The following is a 21,992-nucleotide window of genomic DNA, read 5'->3' as shown; positions in this document are numbered from 1 at the left end:
TTTGCTGCCTAGACTCTTTTCTTCAGTCCTCAAGCCCTTATAAAAATCTCAGTCTCTACCCTGTAATCATAGCACTATGGGAGGCTGAAGCAGGAAGAAAACAAGTTTAAACCCAGCCTAGACAATTTAGCCATACCTTGTCTCTAAGTTAATAAATAAATAAATAAATAAATGGCTAGGGGTGCAGCTCAGTGCAAAGGCACTGGGTTTAACTTCAACACTGCAAAACCAACAACCAAAACACAGTCTCTCATCCTGCTGGCAGACTCCCCTCTTGGAAACACACCTGCTGTCCCCTTGCTAGTGATCTTAACCTGAATAAACTCCTGTATGTTCTTATTCTCATCTGAGTAAATTCTTCTACTGCCCATGTCACCAGCCCTCCACACACCAGCAGCCATCTCACCATCTGGCCTGGCAGACCACTGAAAGCATTTCAACTCTTGATAAGAGCAGAACTTTAAACCCAACTTATTACTGATTACGTTCTAATGCAACAAAGATACTAATTTGCAGACATTAGCCAATGTGAGAAGTGGTAAAAAAGACAACCTGCAGATGCCGAAGTGTTAGATCCCATCGCTAACAATATCAACAGCCTGAGCAGGAATCCTTGCAGGAGAACAGAGTAACAGATTTATAGCCTCTGATACGAGTCAGCAAGCGCATTAATTTCCCTTGGTGAGATGAGAAGGTAGCACTGTCCACTGAGGACTCAAGCTTGCAAATGAAGCATTTTGATCCTGAAAATCTCACCAGATCTGTGTGGAAGGTCAGGTACCTACATTTCTAAAGGGCTTACACACACCAGTGATGCCCTGCAGGTTTCATCACCTATATTTATTTTACAATTATTTGAATGGGAGTTCAGACTTGTGAAGGTTAATGGACTGTCTTGTTTGGCAACAGTGATTCCCCCGCTTAGCCGCAGGCCAGAGCCATGGGAGGGAACATTCGCCTGAGCTTCCTGCTCTGCCCCTTGACCTCTACCATCACAGGAGAAATCCGCCTCTGTAAAGGTCATTTGCTGGCACTGTTTATCTTTCCCATCTCCATGGTAACTTGCTCCTAGACCTCTTCTGAGGAGTGACTTCCAATTGTGTTAAATAGAAAGTATCTTTTCTGACAAGTGAAATCCTGCTCATTAAAGCCAGGGAAGACCAGGAGGCTCACAATGAAAGAAACACTTTTGTGTTTTTTTGATTAATGCTCCCATAGCAGGGAAGTCATTTTGTTTTCTGCATTGTCCCTGAATTGTTTAATGTTGCTCAAAGTAGTAAAAAACAGTCCATACCCCGTTTTATTAGACTATAGGGTCCTCCAGTATATGATTATATTACTCTCAAAAATCTCGAGGAAGGTGATCACATCTATGCGTGCTTCTCTGAGATGAAGATGAATTTTAGAAATTATAAACAGGAGGTTGCTCAAATTCTAGTACTGCTTTAAACACAGTTGGTGTCTTATCCAATAGAAGTGGTACAGTATAGGGTGCTGCTATGCTTCAGAAGTGTCTGCTAAAGAGCCACGTGTTAAAGGCTTGGTTACAAGCCTGTGGCTATGGAGAACAGAGATCCTCTAGGAGGCAGTGTGTGGTGGAAGTAAGGTTGTTGGAGTGTGGTCCTGAAGGGCTGTTGGGGTCCTGGCTTCTCCTTTTCCTTTCTCTTTGCTTCCTGGCTGCCCTAGGTAAACAAGCCTCCTCCGCAGTGTGACATATTGCATTGCCTCAGGCCCAAGAATGAGGCCAAGTGACTATGGACTGAAACCTCTGAAACCATAAGCCAAACTAAACCATTCCTCCTTTTCAGTTCTCAGGTATTTCGTCACAGGGACAGGAAGCTAATTCAGGTTGCCTGGGTGTTTAAGAACTAGCTTGGCAGTAGCTATGAACTTGAGCACCACTGGAGAGTCAGCTCACATGAGCAAATCATGGCTGCCTCTCAGCTCTGTCAGTGTAAGAGAAAAGAATAACACTTTTACCAGAAAAGAGCTCTGATTGCCAATGTTTTCTAGAGATGCAGGGTCAATACAATGCAAAAGGAGAAAAGGATGTTTGGTGTCTAAACCAGCACAGGACAGGGAAGAACCAGGTTCTCAAGTCACTTTTCTTTTTAGCATCAGGATGTATGTCCCTCCCTGTCTCCCAGTTTCCTGTGTTTCTAGTTGATCTCCTCTGAGTAACTCCAGTGTGCCTCCTCTATTCAGCCACGTTGAATCTCCCACATTTTTCTTTTTTTGTTTTTGTTTTTTTCCAGTACCGGGAATTGAACTCATGACCTTGCACTTGCCAGGCAGGCGCTGTGCCACTGAGCTAAATTCCCAGCCCCCCCCCATTTTTCTTTTTTAAAATATAACCTTATTACTTTGGTATTACACATACAGTGTCAACAGGAATTTCATATCCCACAATATATTCATGCTAATTTGTCTGTATCATAAAGATCATATTGTTTTTAACAGTTTGATAAAATATCCAAATAAAGTCCTTACAATGTACTTAGTATTATTTGTGTTACTCTCATTAGATTTCAATTTCATTTTTTTTTTTTTTTTTTTGGTTTTTCTCCGGTACCGGGAATCGAACTCACAACCTTGCGCTTGCCAGGCAGGCGCTGTGCCGCTGAGCTAAATCCCCAGCCCCTCAATTTCATTTTTAATTGACAAATACTGTTTACATTTCATGGAGTACAGTGTGACGTTTTGACATGTTTACATTGTGGAATGATTAAATCAAGGTAAGAAATCCATTACTTCATGTCTTTATTCACTCCCTTTTTCTTGAGCATCTATTTAGTAAAGTGTTACTGACCAAAATTTACAATTTTCTGTGACTTCTGTGGCAGGCAAGGAAACTACCATGAAATGAGGAATAGAACTGAAATCAGAGGCTTACATTCTGGCTCAGTGTTCTCGGTGAGTGGCCTGGAGCCCTAACTGTGCCTCTGTATTTGGGTCTACACGATGGGGTGACAGCAGTAGCTCTGTGTGTCTCAGAGATTGGACTATCACACATGCACACAAATCACTGCAGACTATCACACATGCAGACTATCACACATGCACACAAATCACCACCTGAGAGTCCTGTGAAAATGCCAATTCTGTTTCTGCACATCTGGGAAGGGGCCTGAGATCCTGCATTTCTCACAAACTACCAGACTCCCATGAAGACAGATCAGAACCCGCTCACGAAAGGCCAACAACATTTAAGAATTAGCCACATATAGTAGTAAAATTTGCTTAATCAATTCCTACCAGAATTTTCTTCTCAGTGGAATTAATTTAAAGGTGTCTTACCAGAGATGGATTCATGAATTCTTCTAAATACACCCGGCACAGTCTGCGATCCCAGCCATCTGTGATGTGGCCTCCATACATGATCTCACCAAAGAGGTAACGGAGGTCTTCCCATGGGACCTGGGGACAAAATCAGTCAGATGTTCACATCCTGGGCCACAGGGTCTGCCTCAGCGTGGCCACCAGTGACACACGCCTCTCTAACACAATTCCCCCAAAGCCCTTGTCAATGGGGGGTGTGTGACAGAGGTGTGGACTGTCTAACTTTCTGTGCAGAATTTCTTGGGAGAATTATTTTCAGTGTGTTCTAACACATTGGGTGAAAACTCATCAATGTTAAACTCTTTAGGCAGATTTTAAAGAAAACAGAATCATTGCTAAAATATGTTATGCAGGAAGGTTTATGCATTCAAACTCTCATCCAAAAGTCCTGAGAGGATGTTGGTTCATGGGGCCTTTGAAGCATTACCTGTTTTTATGGCCTGATTTATATCAGTCTTTACTATCTGACGGAAGCAAAGAAACAGCCATACAAGTTGAATTAGGGGTGCATTCTGAATTCTATCACTTCCCTGAAGTCCAGGCTAACAAATCCCCTTGCCACAGGCAGATTATGGTCCAACTGATGAGTGACTTCTCTCAGGTTGCACCTAATGACTGTACCATATTTTATCCAAGAAATCTCTATCTTCTCTTTATGTGGCTTAGCAGGATTTGAAGCCTCTCTCTGCTACCCTTTAGCTTTCTCTGGGTTTGCAAAACATGCCAGTGTGTGATGAAGCCTTTGTAGACAGGAACCTTTTTACCCTCGGGGGCAGTCTATTGCCTCCCAACAGTTCAAGTAAAAACGTAATTATAGCCTTCGCTTTTTGCGTGATGTGACAGAACAGAACAAGTAAAACTGCTTCAACTGTTCCAGGGTACTTGCTCCAAATTTATTTGAATTTGAATAAATGAACCTCAAATACGTCTTTCTTTTAGGCTGGCTTGATGTGCACGAGTGAAAGGGGCCAGAGTGCAACATGCTCTCTCTACCACGCCACAGACCACATTCATCCAGCTGAAATGGATGGGAAAAACAGATCTCTTAATTTCACTGCCCTTTCTGATTGCATTCAATTAAGGCCTGTTCCGTACTTTAGTACCAAATCTAATATGTCTGCGTCAAGATTTTAATCAGGTAAAGCTCTTTTCAATAACCGACTCTCTTCTAAATCTGATCTTTGTCTTTTATATGGGCCCTCTTGAAAAGGGAATCGTAGATCCAAACTATGAGGCCATAACCAACAGTCCCTGAATTCTGGTAACTTGCTTTGGGATGTGTGGCAAATGACTTGGGCTAAGACATGTAAGAGACAGACGGGTATACCGAGAGCCAAAAGCTTCCTGACCTGAAACCTCCTGACAAAGCAGACTCAGATGTGAGCGCTGGAGAAAACATACTTGTGAACGCCTCCCTTTCTCCCTTTCATTTCTACCTTAACTGAGGTACAGGACTCAGCTCAAACAGGGGCTCAGCCTTGTGGGACAATTATATAGAGAACTTGAATATAAGTGTTAAGCGATCCATTTCTTTTTTAATCTGATTATAATAATCAACTTTATGTGGAACAGTTTAAGTAACACACGATGAGGTCAACACAAAACATTCATTAGATTGGTCAAAACACGCTCCAAGTGTACAGGTTTATTTTTAATTTCATAAATAAAGAAGATTGGGAATAGTGATCATCACAAACTCTGTTAAAAGAATTTATTTTGGAAAGAAATTCCTTGGGAGAACACACCCATGCTGTGTGCCAAGGGTCTGTACTTCAATAGCAGCTGAATCACAACTGAAGACTGAACAAGCATTAACAGCAAACACTGTAACGGCGGCTGTCAAAAGAACATCTAAAAACCATGTCTCCTTAGACAAGGAGGGGGACAATAAAAGCCCTTTAGAGAAAGTGTGACCCAGAGACCAACACGTTGGGTTTGATAACTCCACCCTACTGTTAACAATTTAACTTAATGGGAGAGGTTTCCTTTGCAAGGACTAAACCAGAAGCTTCTTAGGAACGAATGCTTCTTCCTTTCTGAAATCCAACCATTAGGTTTATAAGGGTTTACACAACTGTTGTTGATGAGGCATTCCCACTCCCATCTGCAAAACACATTTGAGCTACGAAATAAAATCATTCATCTACCTTTAACTTCAAACCAAGGGGAATGTTACCGAGAAAGTCACAACAAGGTGGCATCCTTAATACATAATAATGACATATGCAGGAAATGCACCATTATTTATACATGTGACGCACTGTAAATTGCTTCCATCATCAGAACTAATTGTAGTGATTATTAATGCAGTGCTATGAACTGTCAGAATTGCTGTATGTAATTACATTTGTGCAAATGCTTCATTACCTGCCTAATGAATCTGGCATATATGCACATGTAAACCACTGTTTTTGTTAACATAATGAAGGACATTTTTTTTTTGAACCAAGCTGCTGATGTAGAACTGGTCTGACCTATCTTATAAAGTTCTACCATCCACTGCTGGAAAACCTTGATCTAGTTTCTTTTCACACTTGGTAGAAGATATATTGACATAGACATATAGATACAGGTAGAGTAGATATAGATATATTCATCTATTTCAATAATAGCTTCAAAAGAGAGCTTATAGTCCATTTTGATGGTGTCTAAAGACTGACAGATACAGTACACTCCTTGGAAGTGTTGTCTGGTTACCAGTACTTACGTTAGCATTTGCTTCTAAGTAGTTGTAGAGGACATTGGAACAGATGGTAAGGTCTCCAGAATTGAAAGGATAGCTACGGCTCCAGCCCTGAGGGCCAAATCTCAGTCTCCCCGCAACACAAGCATGGAAGTAGCACAGAGAAAAAAGAATGCTTTTGAACTCCTGCTCCTTGGAGCATATCTCAAGTGCATCCTGGGAGAAAAGAAAATAAATGCTTGATTATCCATCATATGGTTTGTGAGGGCAAGGGTGTGAGTTTTCAGGAATCTTGTGAAGGACTGAGGGAAGATATACTACTGAGGTAGTATACAGTTTTGATCAAAACATACAGCAAATGTTTGCATTAAAAATTTATTACAGTAAAAGACACATTGCCATTAGTTCTCAAAACATGCCCCCCCCCCCCCCGCGCCAAAAAAATATCCCATTTTTCTGGGCAGTTTCTGCAGCAGTTTTGGAAGTTCTTTTTAAGAAATGTCTAAACACTGCTGTGGCTGCCTCGGTGTCCTGAACTGATTCCAAACATTTACCTTTCACAGTAATTTTTACTGTGGGGAGTAGTCAAAAGTTGTGTGGTAGCAGGTCTGATGAATGAGGTGGTGAAGACAAACCAGTGAATGTTTTTATTTGACAGACATAGCCTGCCCTGGAAGTGACATGAGACTTGGAACATTATCATGTTGGGGAATAAAACCATTAGCCCCTTTCCCAGGCTACACACATCATTTCTTAATTGCTCCAACAACCCCTTATAATATTCACCATGGTGTGCTGTATTCCTGGGTACACACTCAGCTTGCACAGTTCCATCATGGTCAAAAACCACAATCATTGTCTTGATGTTGGATCTTGACTGATGCTATTTTTTTCATAGATGAACTCTGTGATTTGTATTGAGAACCCTGAACCTCAGTCTCAGGATCACAACCATAGACACGTTTCATCTCCCCATAAAGACATTTCTTAAAAAGTTGAAATCTGAACCTATACAATCATGCAACTCTTTCATGTTAATGCCTTGCTCATGATCCATGATTTACGGCACACTTCAAATACACCTTCTCTCAACTGTAGCTCACAATCAACTGACTGCATTGAACAGGATGAGACTTGCCACATGCTGTTACTAAGGTCCGATGTACCACGCCTTGTTCTGAAGATCCCTGCATTCATACCAGACAGAACTTGGCAGCAGTGTTCACCGTACTTTTTAAAGTCATATTTTATACAGGATTTTTTTTTTGTCTTTTGAGACAGGGTCTCACTATGCAGTTTAGGTTGGCCTTGAGCTTGCTTTGTAGCCCAGGCTGGTTTCAGACTTGCAGCGATCTTCCTACCTCAGCCTCCCAAGTGCTGGGATTACAGGCATGCGCCACCATGCCCGGCCATTTTATATAGTTTTAAACTACAGTTACAGTTTTAAGTGTGGCTATCTATCCAAGAAAGGATATGAGATAACTTTCTGGCATTTGCGAGTCTCTTAATTGAAGAGGAATCTTTGTATTTTGTTTGTTTTTTTTCTGAATGTTTCTAAGTTCTGCACCAAATTAGGCAAGTTATTTTATTTTTATCTTATCTTGACTTTTACTAGTATATATTTGTGGTCATGATTACATTCCTTGTGGGGAGTTGGGACATGCACATTACACACCTTAATTCTTTTTACGTCCCCTTTTCCCTCACACCTCTTCCATCTCTTAGTTCCCTTCCCATTTGCAAAAGATCTAGCTCCCTGTTTCCTATTATAGATCTTTCGCTCTGACATTTCTCAGATAAGAGAAACCACATGATGTGTAAGTTTATATGTCTGATTTATTTCACTTAATATTATTGTTTCAAGGTGCATCTATTTTCCTATAAATGATTCAGATTTAATCTCCTGTACAGCACAGCAGCACTCTGTTGTGTATATATAGCACATTTTCTTTATCCACTCGTCTGCTGATGGACACATAGGCTGCTTCCAAGATTTAGCTACTATGAGCTGTGCTGCTGTAAACACGAGCACGCATGCATCACTGTAATAGGATGTCTTTAACCCTTTGGGGAAGCTATTTAGAAAGGGAAGAGCTGGATCAAATGGAATTTTTATTTTTAGTTTTTTGAGGAACCTCTATACTGATTTCCATAGTGGTTATACTACTTTACATTCCCACTAACAAAACCCACAGAAGGGTTTGTTTTTCCCTGCATCCTTGCCAACATTCGTTATTATTTGATTTCTGTATGGCATTCTTTCTTTCTGGAGTAAGATGGAATCTCAGTGTTCTTTTAATTTGCATTTCTCAAATGGCCAGAGGTGCTGGACATTTTTTTCATGCACTTACTGGCCATTTGTACTTCTGAAAAGTATCATTTCGTTTGCCCATTTTTGATTGCCTGTTTTTTGAGGGGTCTAAAGTTTTTGAGTTCTTTATATAGTCTAGATACTAGTTCTTTGTCTGAGGTGTAGCTGTAGGCAAGTCTTTTTAACAATGTCAATACTGCTTGATATTTTTCTCTATAAAGGTTTCCTTGTAAAATCTTGATGACAAAAGATTACCTTCATTACTGGCAGAATGCTGCTTAACCACAGATATCCATTCTTCCCTTGTTCCACAGTAACAAGGATCATCAGGGCACAGGGTCACCCACTGGAAGAGTGCTTCCCAGCCTTTGAAGCCAGAGCTACCATATGACCAAGTTCTTGCCAACAGCAACTGAGTAAAAGGGACATGTATAACTTCTATGCCATTTGTTTAAAGGGTAATGGCTTGTCCTGGTCATCACTCCTGTACCTTTTCTTTGGGCTAGAAATGATGACAGTGGGCCACCCCTGGAAAAGTGAGTCAGAAACAAGAGAGGCACCCATCAGCTTGGCTGTGTGGATGACCTCATGGATGCCTAATGTGTGTGAGAGAACCAACTGCTATTTTGTTTGTGTCACTATAATTTGATTTTCTTTATTACAACAGGTTAACCAGTACCTTAACAAAGACCATTTCCATGACACATGGTCTCCAATGAACTAAGTAAAATTCACTGTTGAGATGACTGAATGAAATAGGGAGTACTGGAAACCATATGCTGTATAGACTAGACCCATTTTTTAAAATGTTGCGGGAAAATCAAATCCTGGCATATTACAGTGGTATGGTTAGGGTTGCAACAGTGGTAAAAGGGAAAAGAGTTGTCCAATCTATGGCTTAAAGTACTTTACCCAGTCTCAAATTTGAAGTTGTATATAGCGATCAGGGAAAGGAACCTGAGGACCACCCCTTCGCCTTGTATCAGGGAAAGATGGGACCAATGTCTGCACTTCCCAGTCTAATCTTCCCAGTCTAATCTTCCCAGTCTAATCTTTAGAGCACAGCCAGTTCATGTTTAAACCTGATTTGACAACTTGGGCCATATATTTAGGACTTTTGGGGAAAAGAGTCAAGTTCTAATCTGCCCAAGGGACTTCTGATACTAAACCTACACTAGATGTCTTCTCTGTGGGCCAGGATCAGGAGAGTATTCAGTTTCTTTCCGACACGCTTTCAGCGGAGTCCTGGGCTTCCACCAAACACAACTATAGAATTTCCAAGGAAATGTCAGGATGCATGTAGTGAAATTACTAGGCCACTTGGGGCTGGGGATTTAGCTCAGTGGCAAAGCACTTGCCTGGCAAGTACAACATCATGAGTTCGATTCCTGGTACCAGAAGAAAAACAAAATACAAAAAAAAAAAAAAAAAGAAAGAAATTACTAGGCCACTTTCAGGTACCTTCCAGGGTTTGGAAATATCACAGTCATTAAATGCACAATCATTAAAAACAATTTTTCCACAACTAAACTTCAAACAAAAGGGAAGGCCACGGAAGAAGAAAAGCAAAACTACATAACTGGAATTAACTACGAAGGATGCTAAAGATATTACTTTTAAATATAGGACATTTCTGGAAGTACCAGTATAAGCATCAAAATTTCATACCAGAATTATAATCCAATAAGAAACTTAACAGCTACATGAATTACAGACAGGTCACATAAAACTCAGGATACTATAGTAACTAAAAACATTAATATATTCCTGCATATAATTTACTTGGTTTTATCTTGAGTGCTAAAAAAATTGGTGCATGTTCATTTCATTGTGCCCTGATAACTTAAAATGTGGGAGCAAAATATGAGTCAGGTTTTCTAAGAAAAAGTTTGAATCCACCTACTATTCCATATTTCAGGCCAGATGTATTTTTAGAAACCACGTAATAAGCAAACTGATATCAGAAAATATGCAAGTATCACTTTGAACAGAAATTAGCATCCACACAGACATAGTAGTGCTCTACAGAACATAACCTCCAACTTTATGCGTGTAATTACCTTTATTTCTGCCTGAAGATTTCGTAGAAAAAGAAATCTGTATTCTTATTCTAAAACCTATGGTTATTTTTGTATGAAAAGGGTCCACACAGAATTCCTTTATGACATCTTCACAGATGTATTGAACTGAAAGAAGTGTAGACTGGCAGCACCCTACCAAAAAATGTGGCTTTACATCTTGCTCCCTTAATGATCATATTGACATAAATATTCTAAAGTGCTGGGAGACTAAATAATTAATATCAACAAACTTTGTTCATTTTAAATATACCTGCCCAAGTTTGGAGGTAGTTTCTAATTTAAGAGGAAAGATTACAAATACAGATTTTATTTAATTTGAAAACTAAAAGTAGAAAACAAAATCATCCAAACAGAACATTTATTTGCCTAGATCTCTTGGGTACTTTTCTCACTTAAGAAAGCTCCTAGAAAACAGAAGTAACCGGGATTCATTTACCTAGTTCATGTGGACAACAAAGTAGGTAGATAGCACTCATCCCTCTTTGATCGTTTCGCAGATTTTGGCAAGACCGAGCCACGGAAGCAATGCAGAACATCCAGGAACACACAGGGGATTTTAGAAAGAAACGTATCTGACAGAGAACACCTGTTACCTGCCCGAAAATGTTTCCTTGCCGATTTTTATCTGCCCAAGATAAATTTAATTTTCCAAGCTTCTCCTGCAGCTAGGTAACACACTGTGATTAAGTCTGACCAAGAGATGAAAGACCTATGTATTCTATACACCAGTCCATCCTTATTTGTAATTTTGCTTTCTGCAGTTCAGTTAGCTATAGTCAACCACTGATGGAAAATATTAAATGGAAAATTCCAGAAATAATCAGTTTGTAAGATTTAAGTAGCTTACTGTGATAGTTGTAATTGTTTTATTAGTTTTTATTGTTAATCTCTTACTGTAGTATTTATGAATTTTTGACTTTATCATAGATATGTATGCACAGGAAAAAAAAATATATGTGTGATTTTTAAATTTGGTCTTGCCCATGGTTTCAGGCAAGACTAGGGGTCTTGGAATGTGCCCTCCGTGGATGAAGGAGGACCTCAGTATGAACTTGTAGGAATCATCTTTAAAAGAAAGCAAACACATTTTCTTTGTCATCTTGTCTGCTCTTTCACTTTTCTGGATACAGAGCTGCAAATCTTACTCCCACTTGTGGCCATGGTGAGCTGTGAAGAGTCAAGATGATCACAACTTTGATGACACAGGCTTGTGAGGGTCCACTTCCAGAATTCTCATGCAGCAGAGATACTTCTTAATCTTGTTTAGGCAACTGTTATTTTCTAAGCACTTCTTTTGAAAATAGCCAATACTACTTCTAACTTGTTAAAAAAAAAAAAGAGTGCTGGGAACTTACTTGGAGATAGCTAGGGCACAGGAAAACACTTAAATTACATAATCTCAGTAAAAACTTCATGCTGTTTTCTCATATAAGGACAATTCAGCATTCACAGAAGACTGTACCATTTTTGCTAAAATGGGTTTGTGAAGAAGATTAGTGAATCACTTTGCTTTTGCTACATGACCAAATTTAGTCTTAATACTTAAGAGTAATCTTTTCACTAGAAAGAACTATTCCTCCCTAAAGTTCTTAAAAGTCTTTCCAATAAAAATGCTCTTTAATTAATAGATAGCAGTCAAAAGAACTGACATTTCCACGAACAGACAAGAACAGGTACTGTTAACTAGGGCATTCATGCATAAGCTTTGATGGATATGTGAATCTCTGTTATCATATGTAGTAAAGTATTTTTGAATGCGCATTTCCCCAGAACAACTATCCAAAGTTTTATTCAGTTCTCAAAGAGGTCTTCAAAAAAAAAAAAAAGAAGGACAATTGGGGCATATTTGTTTCTCTACAAAGACAAATGCTTTAGAAAAATGAATAAATTGTATAGTTATTCTGGGAAGACACTTGAATATTTCATAAGTGGCTGGAAATTACTAAAAGATGGTAAAAAAGCAAATATATGCCTGCTATTGTGCGGTTACATTGCAAATATTTGAAAGATTCAACAAGACTTTTTAAGTGCCTATTGTTTACACAGTGTTACATATGTATAAGCCATAAATTATTTCATGAGGTAATTAAATGTACTCTTCAAAACTGTATTTTTTGGGGGCGGGCAATTACAATTACTTCATGATGTTGGCTTGGATACTGGCCCAAAAGGTACCAGAGAAAAAGTGAAGCATGTTGGTGTGCTTCACAGAGAACAGTGACAGTTTTAATAGCAGACTGAATAACCAATCATGTGTCTTTCCTCTGGAGGGTTCTTTGCACTGGGGACTGAACCTAGAGTTTCTGCACTAAGCTAAGCCTTCTTTTTTAAAAATTTTGAGGCAAGGTCACACTAAGTTGCCAGTCTGGGCTCCAACTTGTGATCCTCCTGCTTCAGCCTCCCACAGTGCTAAGAGTACAACCCTGTGCCATTATATTGGGCTTCACTGTACTTTCTTAATTAAAGCACTACTTCTGAAGGATTTCCAAGAAGCTGGGAAAAGAAGTAACTCAGAGCATTCACAAAAAAGCAAACTGGAAGATCTGGTTATGATATAGATGCCATAGTTTAGAAAAAAGAAAAAGAGTAATTTGGCTATAATTAACTTACATATGTAGTAATTAGTTTGTTTCATTTGGAAAGGAAATGAAAATATATATAGGAAAGTATCACAGATATAACCTGAAAAAGAGACTCTGAATTTACTAATATCAAAACTGTACCTAAAACTTACTGAAATTCTGTCATGTCACTGTCATCATCAAACAAAGGCTTCTCCTTCTGTTGTAAGAGACACTGGTTCTCCACTTGCACCTTTCAGAAGCAGCTTCCTCAAAAAGTATACTTGCTCAGCCTACACATGTGACTATAGATTTCTTAGTTTTAGTGTAAAACTTAAATACATTTCTCAGTTATTATGCTGCTAATCATTTGAGGGCTCCTTCGCTCAATTTGGATAGAAATCAGGAGTCAGCAAAGTGCAGCTCTGTTAACACCTCCAGGCGTTGAGTGTCAGTGCTCCTCAGCCCTCTGGGGCTCTGAGTGCCTGTAGCCCTCAACCCTTAGGGTTACAGCCGGGGGCCCTGGGTTGTTCACTGACGTTGCCACTCTCTGCCATTGCTAGATGATCCCATCCATCAGCAACATTTAACGCCCAGTTTCTGGTCTCTGCTGCCACTGCCAGGAAATGCCAATTGCTCTGAGCTCACACTGTCCAAGAAATAAATTGTAACTAAACTTGCAGGACCAGTGGAGTGAACCTTTATTTAAACAGAGCCTGTGCTGTAGCACAGGATGGTCGATACACAAGAGGGATCCCTTATAGATCAACCAGGCAAATGTGAGGGCAGTGCCTCTTATATAATAGGAACAGGCTTGTGATTGGTCCAAATTTGGGCCTCATGATTGGCTCAAACTAGTCTAAACTCAAGCCTTCTGATTCCAACTTACCGACTAGCCTAAATTCAAGTCTATTACTTTGTTCAAATTCAAGCCCACAGCAGTCAGGTTAGATCCACCCAGAGTGGGTGCAGGGGCATCTCAGATAGCTACAGATATAGTTGGCCATCAAAACATACCCTCTTCTGGCTATTACTGGAGGGATAAGGGAAGAGTTAGGCCATTTCTAATCTGTCTCAATTAGACTAAGGCAGTGGTAGTGAACCTATGGCATGTGTGCTGCAGGGGGCTGTTTGTATCACTGAAAGTTCTAAAAGGTTCCCCATCAGTGGATTAGGGAATGGCAGGGGAAATTCTTTCAAGAGACTAAAATACACACACAAACACCTATACTATACACACACTCATGCACATGTGTGTACACACAGAGATTTTACTCTATCCCTCTCAATGAGATACACGAGTTGATGACTGTCTCCATGATCTTGTGAGAAGATTTATCTTGTCAGCCTACACTTCTGCTTTTTTTTAGGTTTTTTTTTTTGGCACTGGGAATTGAACTCAGGACCTTGTGCTTGCCAGGCAGGCGCTGTGCCACTGAGCTATATTCCCAGCCCTCTTCTACTTTTTTTTAAAAGTTAGATTTTATTGGTACATTGTAGATACACATTCAACAAAGAGAATTTGTACCTGTGCATGATATAACTTGTTTTTTTCCCCTTTTCCCTACCCTCCCTTCAACCCCTCTTCCCCTCCCCATTTACAAAGTTTTGTTTCCATGTTTTCCTTCTCTTCTCATGTTTTACTTTTTCCTTCTTTTCTCTCCACCCCCTCTCCTGTTCCCATCCCCATTTGAATATTTTCCTATTTCAAAATACATTTCTGTCTTTATTTACATGTTTGTTTTCTCACACTAGAGAAATAATGCAGTATTCACACGTGTGTCTGATTTAATTTACTTAAGATTATGGACTCAAGGGGTGTCCATTTTCCTAGAAATGGCTTCCTCTTTCTTACCTGATCAAAGTTGTACAGGGCAGCGTGCAAATTGGCCAGCATGCCAGTGGGGGGCTCATTGGTAATCTTAATGGAGTTTTCCAGGAGTCCTTGAGGGATGACGTGCTCATCCGGTGTAGGCGCAGACTCGGCGCTCATGAACACCCTGTAATCTCCATGGCTTCCTTGGCTGAATCCTTCGAGGAGTTTCTCCAAGGTTCCTAGCCACTTGGCCACCAAATGGACATTCTGAAAGAAATACGGCTCATGATTTCTGAGAAATTTTTGTATATTAGTCAAATTATATATAGTATTACAATAGTCTCCTATATATAAATATGTTGAATACTCAGAGAACCATGATTTAAATTTTCCTTTATTATCAAATCAAGAAAAGAAAAAAAGGCCAAAACAGAATTGAACATTGAGCACAGTCAGTGCTCCCATTACCACAGGTTCTAAACCAACATCTTCTAATACTGTACCTACTTCAAACACGTCACCACTGACTTGGAGTTGCCTAGTATTTTTCTTTGTAGTAGGGCAGTTCAAACTCAATGGATGAGACATAACTGGGTTAGTTTAATAAAGTTCATAAACTAAAAGCCAGAGGTGTCCCTGATCACCCACTTCAGTGTTTCTGATGGAAACCACTTCTACATAAACTCCTGCTCATCAGCATATGGCCTCAGAGGGATAGAAGGGAAGAGAGACTTGCTGAAAAAGAAAGTAATCATTGGTTGTTAAGACGCTCGTGTGTTCCTAGCATATTATTTTTAAGTCTGACAGCTGCCAAAAATCATGAAACAAACAAACAAACTGGCATCACCATTCTTTTGCTTTTCAGTTCTATGACACAGAAGTTTGCTCCTATAATACAGAACACCCAGGGCAAAACCTGGTAGCTGGTGCAGGGACAGAGGATAAAGACTGCATCTTGCCCGCTGCCCTGCTTTGGAGAAGTTCTGGATACGGTGATTGGAACATCATACCCAGGGAAATGTAATTATTTCCAACAAAGAATAACAACTATATAAATACAGAGGACAAAGGCAAACAAGGAAGGGAATAGTACTGTAGTTGTGAAATTTCACTTGCAAAAATATTTATGCGAATTCAGCTATTCACATTATTAGGAGTTGATTCCCATGGTAAACACTGAGCATTGGTAGGTGTCACCAGTGGAATTACGTCCCCTCCAAAGTTCATGGGTTGAAGCCCCCAGTACTTCACAATTGATCATACTTGGAGGTAGGATCCTTTAGAGAGGCAATTAGGCTAAGTATGGTTAGATGAGGTTAGGATGTAGAAACACATGTGAAGACACAGGGAGAAACTGGCCACCTACAAGCCAGTGGGAAAAGCTTCAGAGGAAACCAAGTCTGTGTCACCTTAACCACAACCTCCAGCTTCCAAACCTCCAGAACTATGAGAAAATTAAATTTTTATTGAGTAAGCCACTCCGTATGTGGTACTTGGGTCTAGAAATGAATCCAGGAAGTAAAGACCTTGAGTTTCTTCTCCTACATGCAGGCTACTAGGCCATAACGAGACTAATTCTCACCCTTACTTGTGCCACTCCTAGAATTAAACAATAAAAAGAATAATAAAACCTTGTGTAAGTTCAATCATGTCAACTGTCTTATGAACTACAGCATTAACTTACCTAAAAAGTCTACCTGAAACAAATGAAAAAATATCCTAGGCAGTGACTTTGAACTTAGGGACAGAAAAGCCCCCAGGTGAGCTATCATGGAATCCCAAGCACACCCTGGGATCCGGCCCGGGAACCATTCTTGAGGGGTAAGGAACCTTGTGATGTGCCCACTCGAGAGAAACTTTGAGCTGACTGTGTTGCACACCAAATGGCCTGATGGTTAACAGGGCTGGCTGTGGCAGCCAGCACAGCTCCTAGGCGGCCCTAGAGTTGGCCTGGCTCTGTGGTTTCCTAGGCTCTTGCTAGAATCCCTGGCTAAGAAGGGCACCCCAAAACACTAGGTTGGAGGGTCACAGCCCTTACCTGGGGAAGGAATACAGGGGTTGTCTAATTTACAAGCAAAGGGAATGCTGTAACTACTTAGGAGCAGAGTTAGAGTTGGCTGTGTAAGACACACACACACACACATACACACACAGATGGTTAAGCAATGTGCACAATTCTCAATGTGCTCAATTCTTTTTCAAATTTCAATATTAATAAATCAACCCACAATTTTAATTTTAGCTACTGCATCAATTTTATGCCTGATGCTACGGTAACAGGGTAGCAAGCTCTACAAGCTTACTTGTTAAGCATGATTGGAATGGCCCAGTTAAAAGAAGAACAATGGAATTCTTCCTAATAATGTTTAATTTTAAAGCTGCGGACGGTTTCTCCAAAGATGAAAGCCCTCCTTGTTAACAGTCTCCCCTCACCTTTACAGACCTCGTGAATGCCCAAAGAAACACCGGGGCTCCATACACCACAGTGTTGTGATAAGAGCCCCCCGCCCCACAGGCACTGCCAAGCCGGTGGGTTCATACTCAGTGTTGTCCACGGAGACATAATACTCACTTGCAGTATGACCCAGTGTCCCCCTCGGGAAGCTTTCTCTAGCGCCATTTCTGCCACCATTTCCTGACCTTGTCCTAAAGACACATTGTGGAATTTTCCCGAGTCGAAGGTAAACCCGAATCTTTTGCCTGTGGGGAAGTATAACAGCGAGACAGCAAATGTCAACGGAGGAGAGGTAAAGAGATCTGGGGATTCTGGTGTCCACACATTGTGGTCACCACTGCCACCTTCGAGGTCACTCTCCTGAAGTACCCGATCTACGCTTCTGTTGTTTCCACAAGCAGCATCTTGAGCTCTCCACAGCTGCTGCCCTGCAAGCACTCGGAAAGCCTGTGGAAGTCAGTTCCTTTGGTTTTATGATAATGAAGCTTTTGACATTTTGATAGATGGCAGCATTGTTAGGGAGCTTTCTAAACTGCTGCCGGAGTAGCAAGGCATTTCCCTCACAAAAAGGAGCAACATGTGGTAGATATCACATCCTTTTTTGAACAGGATCAGTTCATTGGGTAAATGCACAAGCTCTCACCTTGTGAGGCTGCGTTTAAATTGAGCACAGTCAGGTCACAGCTACATTAACCTGGTATTCCTGGTGTAGGCCGTGGGGAATAGTAATCCAGAGCACAAAGCGACAGTGCCTTGCACAATCGAATAGACTCGCTCTAATGACCATTATTTAGTCACAGGGGGCACAAGATTACATGAGCATGGAGAAAATTGCCCTCTGGCCCTCATTTAGTCAAAAGGTGGAAAACAGTACAAAGGAAACTTGCATTACGCCAACCAGATGAATGTTCCGTTTGAACATTTCTTCAGACTACAGTGTTATTAGTCTTACATTTTCCATATAATAGATCTGAAAAGATAACTGTGAACAGAAAGGAAAGGCAGGTGGGCTGTGGGTGAAAGGAAGGGAGGAAGGGCAGGCTCGGAAGCCTCCTGGCCACTCACCAAGCATCTCCAGGTCTTTGAGGGCATCTACCCCTGAAGACAGGATGAAGAACACTGGGGTGGCTGGGCTGCTTTCTTCCAATGCTTTACCTAAATCCAGTCTGGTCCTCTCCACATACTTTGCGCCCAGCTTTTCCTCCACAAAATTTCTATTAAAAAAGAATATGCAAAAGGCTGGTCATTGATTTTGACCTTGAAAAGTGTCACCAGTTGGATAAGCTTAAACCATAGCCAGGGAAAGAAGCAAACGAGGATCATTGTATGGGATATCTTCTTAGAATGACACACAGATCCACACAGATTTACGCAGGAGGTGTAACAATGAAATCTCTCTCTACTTGAGAAAGTCAAAATCAGAAGCCTACTTTGGGGGGCTACTGAGACCCCCCTCTGAGAACCCTCGGCTGCCTGGCCTGCGGTATGGCTTTATATCCCCCAAATCCCCTGCCAGATCCCCCATTACTTATTAACAGTTCATTAGACTTGCCACAGTGCAGTTTTCCAGCCTGCTGAGCTTCTCATGAATATACAAATGCTTTTTGGGGTGTTTCTAACACAGGGAAGCTCAATTAAGCAGGGATTATTTTCTAGCAGCATCAGATTTAGCAGAAAGGAAGTACTACTGAGCAGAATGAACTTGTGAAGTAGGGTTCGGCAGAGGTTTCTGCAAAGGGGCAATTGGCTGAACTACACAAAGCAGGGGAAAAAACCCGAGGCACACGAATATTACTGAAGAAAGAGGTGCACGATAAGAAAGGAAGTTTGAACTCTTTGGTGGTGAATTCACATTAGAATGAGACTTGTATGAATTAAGCAGCGTATTACCATTTAGAAGCCAAGAGGGCAAAGAAAGAAGACCCTGGAACTGGGATGCAGACAAGGAGTTCTGCTTTTAAATTGCGTTAGTTGCAAAGTTACAGTACTATGAGTGGCTCCATGAAGGGAATTCATTTTTTGTCTGACATGCAAAATCTTTAGAGTCAAATGCTACCGCTGAATAAAGATGATGGAAATTACACTTGGATGAATACATATTCCTGGCCTCTGAACTCTGCCCTCCCAATTTCTTTTTTCTTCTTCTTTTTTTTTTTTTTTGGTTTTTCTCTGGTACCGGGAACCGAACTCACGACCTTGCGCTTGCCAGGCAGGTGCTTTGCCGCTGAGCTAAATCCCCAGGCCCCTCTCCCAATTTCTGAACTGAACTTTTCTGGAAAGTTGTGCTGAGTCTGCCTACAGACCAGCAGCACACTGTTTAGAGTTTAGCAAACTTTAACAGCAGCAGCAATTAACATGTTGGAAAATCAGGAGATTCACTCCTGATCACCAGGGACGGCCAGCACTCCTCCCAGATGCTCTTAACCCTCCAGGCTAACCTGCATTTCCAAAAATGCCAACTGCCCTACCTGAGAGCGTATGTCATCCTGTCAGGGCGCATTGCTCTCAAAATAATCATCTTCTGTATTAAACTTTTCTTCTTCCATTCTTGTGGTAACTTTTCTTTTTCTGGACACTCGGATTCTACCCACTTCCTCCACTGCTTGGCAGATCCTTCTACATCTCGGTCTAAGCCTTGAAATTCTTCCATACGGGCAACTGCCTGTAATGCAATAGGGAAACAGGTAGGAATGCCATAAATAACAGCTTCCAGCATGAGACAGACTCGTGAATGATCTGGTCCTCTGTAAATTAACTGTGCCGGATAGTCTTCAATCTCCACATTCACTCGGTGTCTTTTCCTGTCCTGCTTAGAGGGTGACCTTGAAGGACAACTTCATTTAAGCTCCCCAATTCTCTTGCCTGGTTGGGTTTGGCCAAAGGGAAGCACTGGCAAAGACCGGGGAGCTAGAAGAGAGAAAAGCCAGGTGTTCCTTCCCCTGCTGTGATATGGGATAGGGCGTAGCGCTAACTATTCCTCCCCCAGGGCCACAGTTCCTATAGGGTGGACCTCTGCAGCACTTTCCCTTCTCAGTAGTACCAGTCATTTCTCCTTGCTCTTTTTCCCCTTCTCTTTCCCTGGTTGACTCTCTTATCCTTCTTGCTGATACTGTAAAAATATATCCTTCATTAAACTTTTCTCATTGCCTCTTCAAATATGTCATCTGTTTGCTGCCAAAATCCTGACTGATTACACATTTGACATTGAATTCATAAGTCTAAAATGACTTAATTAAAAATATTTACTTTAGGGCTGGGGATATAGCTCAGTGGCATAAGCGCCTGCCTGGCAACATAAGGTCCCTGAGTTTAATTCCCGGTACCAAAAAAAAAAAAAAAAAAAAAAAAAAAAAAAAATTCACTTTAAAAAAATCTAAATATATTATAAAAGTAAGGTAGCATATTTTCAACACACAGAAATGTTTTCTTCTTAGAACAAAGAAGGAGGCAAAACTTAGCCTATAGCGAACAACTTTCAGGAACTGCAAAGTCTGGGAGAATAAATTCTCAACACCAGAGTCTTCTGACCCTCTTGGAGTCATGACTGATAATGGGAATTAAAAAACGACTCTCACTTTTTTCTCTATAATAGTCTGTTTTGCTTAAACGTTTTATGATAACAATAAACTACTGTATTGATGTGTAATTTTAAAATGATTTAGAAAGGTGGAGAAATACACTATAACAAAAGAAATACACTATAACCAAGATGAAAAACTAGATTTAAGTAAATTGAAAAAATTCATTTTCATCACTTGACTTTTGTCAAGGGTCCTGACAGACTTTACATATTTATTAATAGTTTTCTATCCACAAATAGGTACCAAGCTCCTTTATTTTCCAGTAAGAAATCAACCAATTCAACAAAACAAAGATTAATGAAAGAATATCACTTTATGTAGCATGTTTCTACAACTGAAATGGTGTCCAACAGATTACTTGCATTTTTAAAATTACATTTCTACATTGGAGACACAATATTTGAAAAAGATTTAGAAGTGGAGAAACTACACTCCAAATGTACCTTGACAGCACTCCAGGACTGAGTAGTTAAGAAGTCAACGGGACTCAGGTAAGTGTGTTCAACTGTGAACCGAAGCAGGAAATCCAATTCAACGGGGTGGATCTCTTTCTTTCTCAACAAAATCTGAGAATACAAAATATAGAAAAGCATTGTTTGGTTTATACCCAAATCATGACATAGGACGCAGTCACAACCGAACAGACACGACAGAATAGACAGAACCAAGTCTGCTAAGAATTGTGGCTAATATCTATTCTATAATTGAAAGAGACCTTAGATTATGCCCATGATCTCAAAACCATAATTCGAAATAAACACATCATTAAGCAGTGAAAACTTTACATGGCCTGATTACAGAAGTGATGATAAGTACACAGTACATCTTGGTAGGCACAAATGAAATAATCCTAATTTCCATTTAGCACCTGTAACATCTCACAGATAAAATTTGACCTTTATGCTATTTAAAAATACCAGATAGTGGTCTGGGGATATAGCTCAGTGGCACAAGCGCCTGCCTAGCAAGCTCAAGGTGCTGAGTTCGACTCCCAGTACCAAAAAAAAGTTCTAAAAATACTAGACATTTTCAAAATGTTTTATGGGTGGTGACATGCATCAAAGCAATATTTTATTAGATCATTATTTTTTCTTCAATTTCTTTCAGCGGAAAAGCTGATTTATGTAGGTGACCAGGATTTGAGATAGATTATAATGTATCTGTA

At 40.4% G+C, this 21,992-nt stretch overlaps 1 protein-coding gene across 2 annotated transcripts in view; it reads right to left on the bottom strand.

Annotated features, from left to right (window-relative positions):
- The window catches only part of Dnah11 (dynein, axonemal, heavy chain 11), a gene marked incomplete at its 5' end in the record, with an annotated part of 307,294 nt that overhangs the window by 15,329 nt on the left and 269,973 nt on the right, over window positions 1-21,992 (bottom strand). For both annotated transcript variants that reach the window (XM_005377377.2, XM_005377378.2), the window contains 7 exon segments: window positions 3,298-3,417; window positions 6,047-6,238; window positions 14,831-15,058; window positions 17,364-17,491; window positions 18,312-18,460; window positions 19,715-19,908; window positions 21,271-21,393. In XM_005377377.2, coding sequence (XP_005377434.2) covers window positions 3,298-3,417; window positions 6,047-6,238; window positions 14,831-15,058; window positions 17,364-17,491; window positions 18,312-18,460; window positions 19,715-19,908; window positions 21,271-21,393 — 1,134 coding nt within the window.

The sequence above is a fragment of the Chinchilla lanigera genome, unplaced genomic scaffold (assembly GCF_000276665.1).
Source record: "Chinchilla lanigera isolate Chin_1 unplaced genomic scaffold, ChiLan1.0 scaffold00009, whole genome shotgun sequence".
Taxonomy (NCBI): Eukaryota; Metazoa; Chordata; class Mammalia; order Rodentia; family Chinchillidae; genus Chinchilla; species Chinchilla lanigera.
Note: the sequence above shows the minus strand (reverse complement) of the source record. Positions and strands in the feature narration are given on the sequence as shown.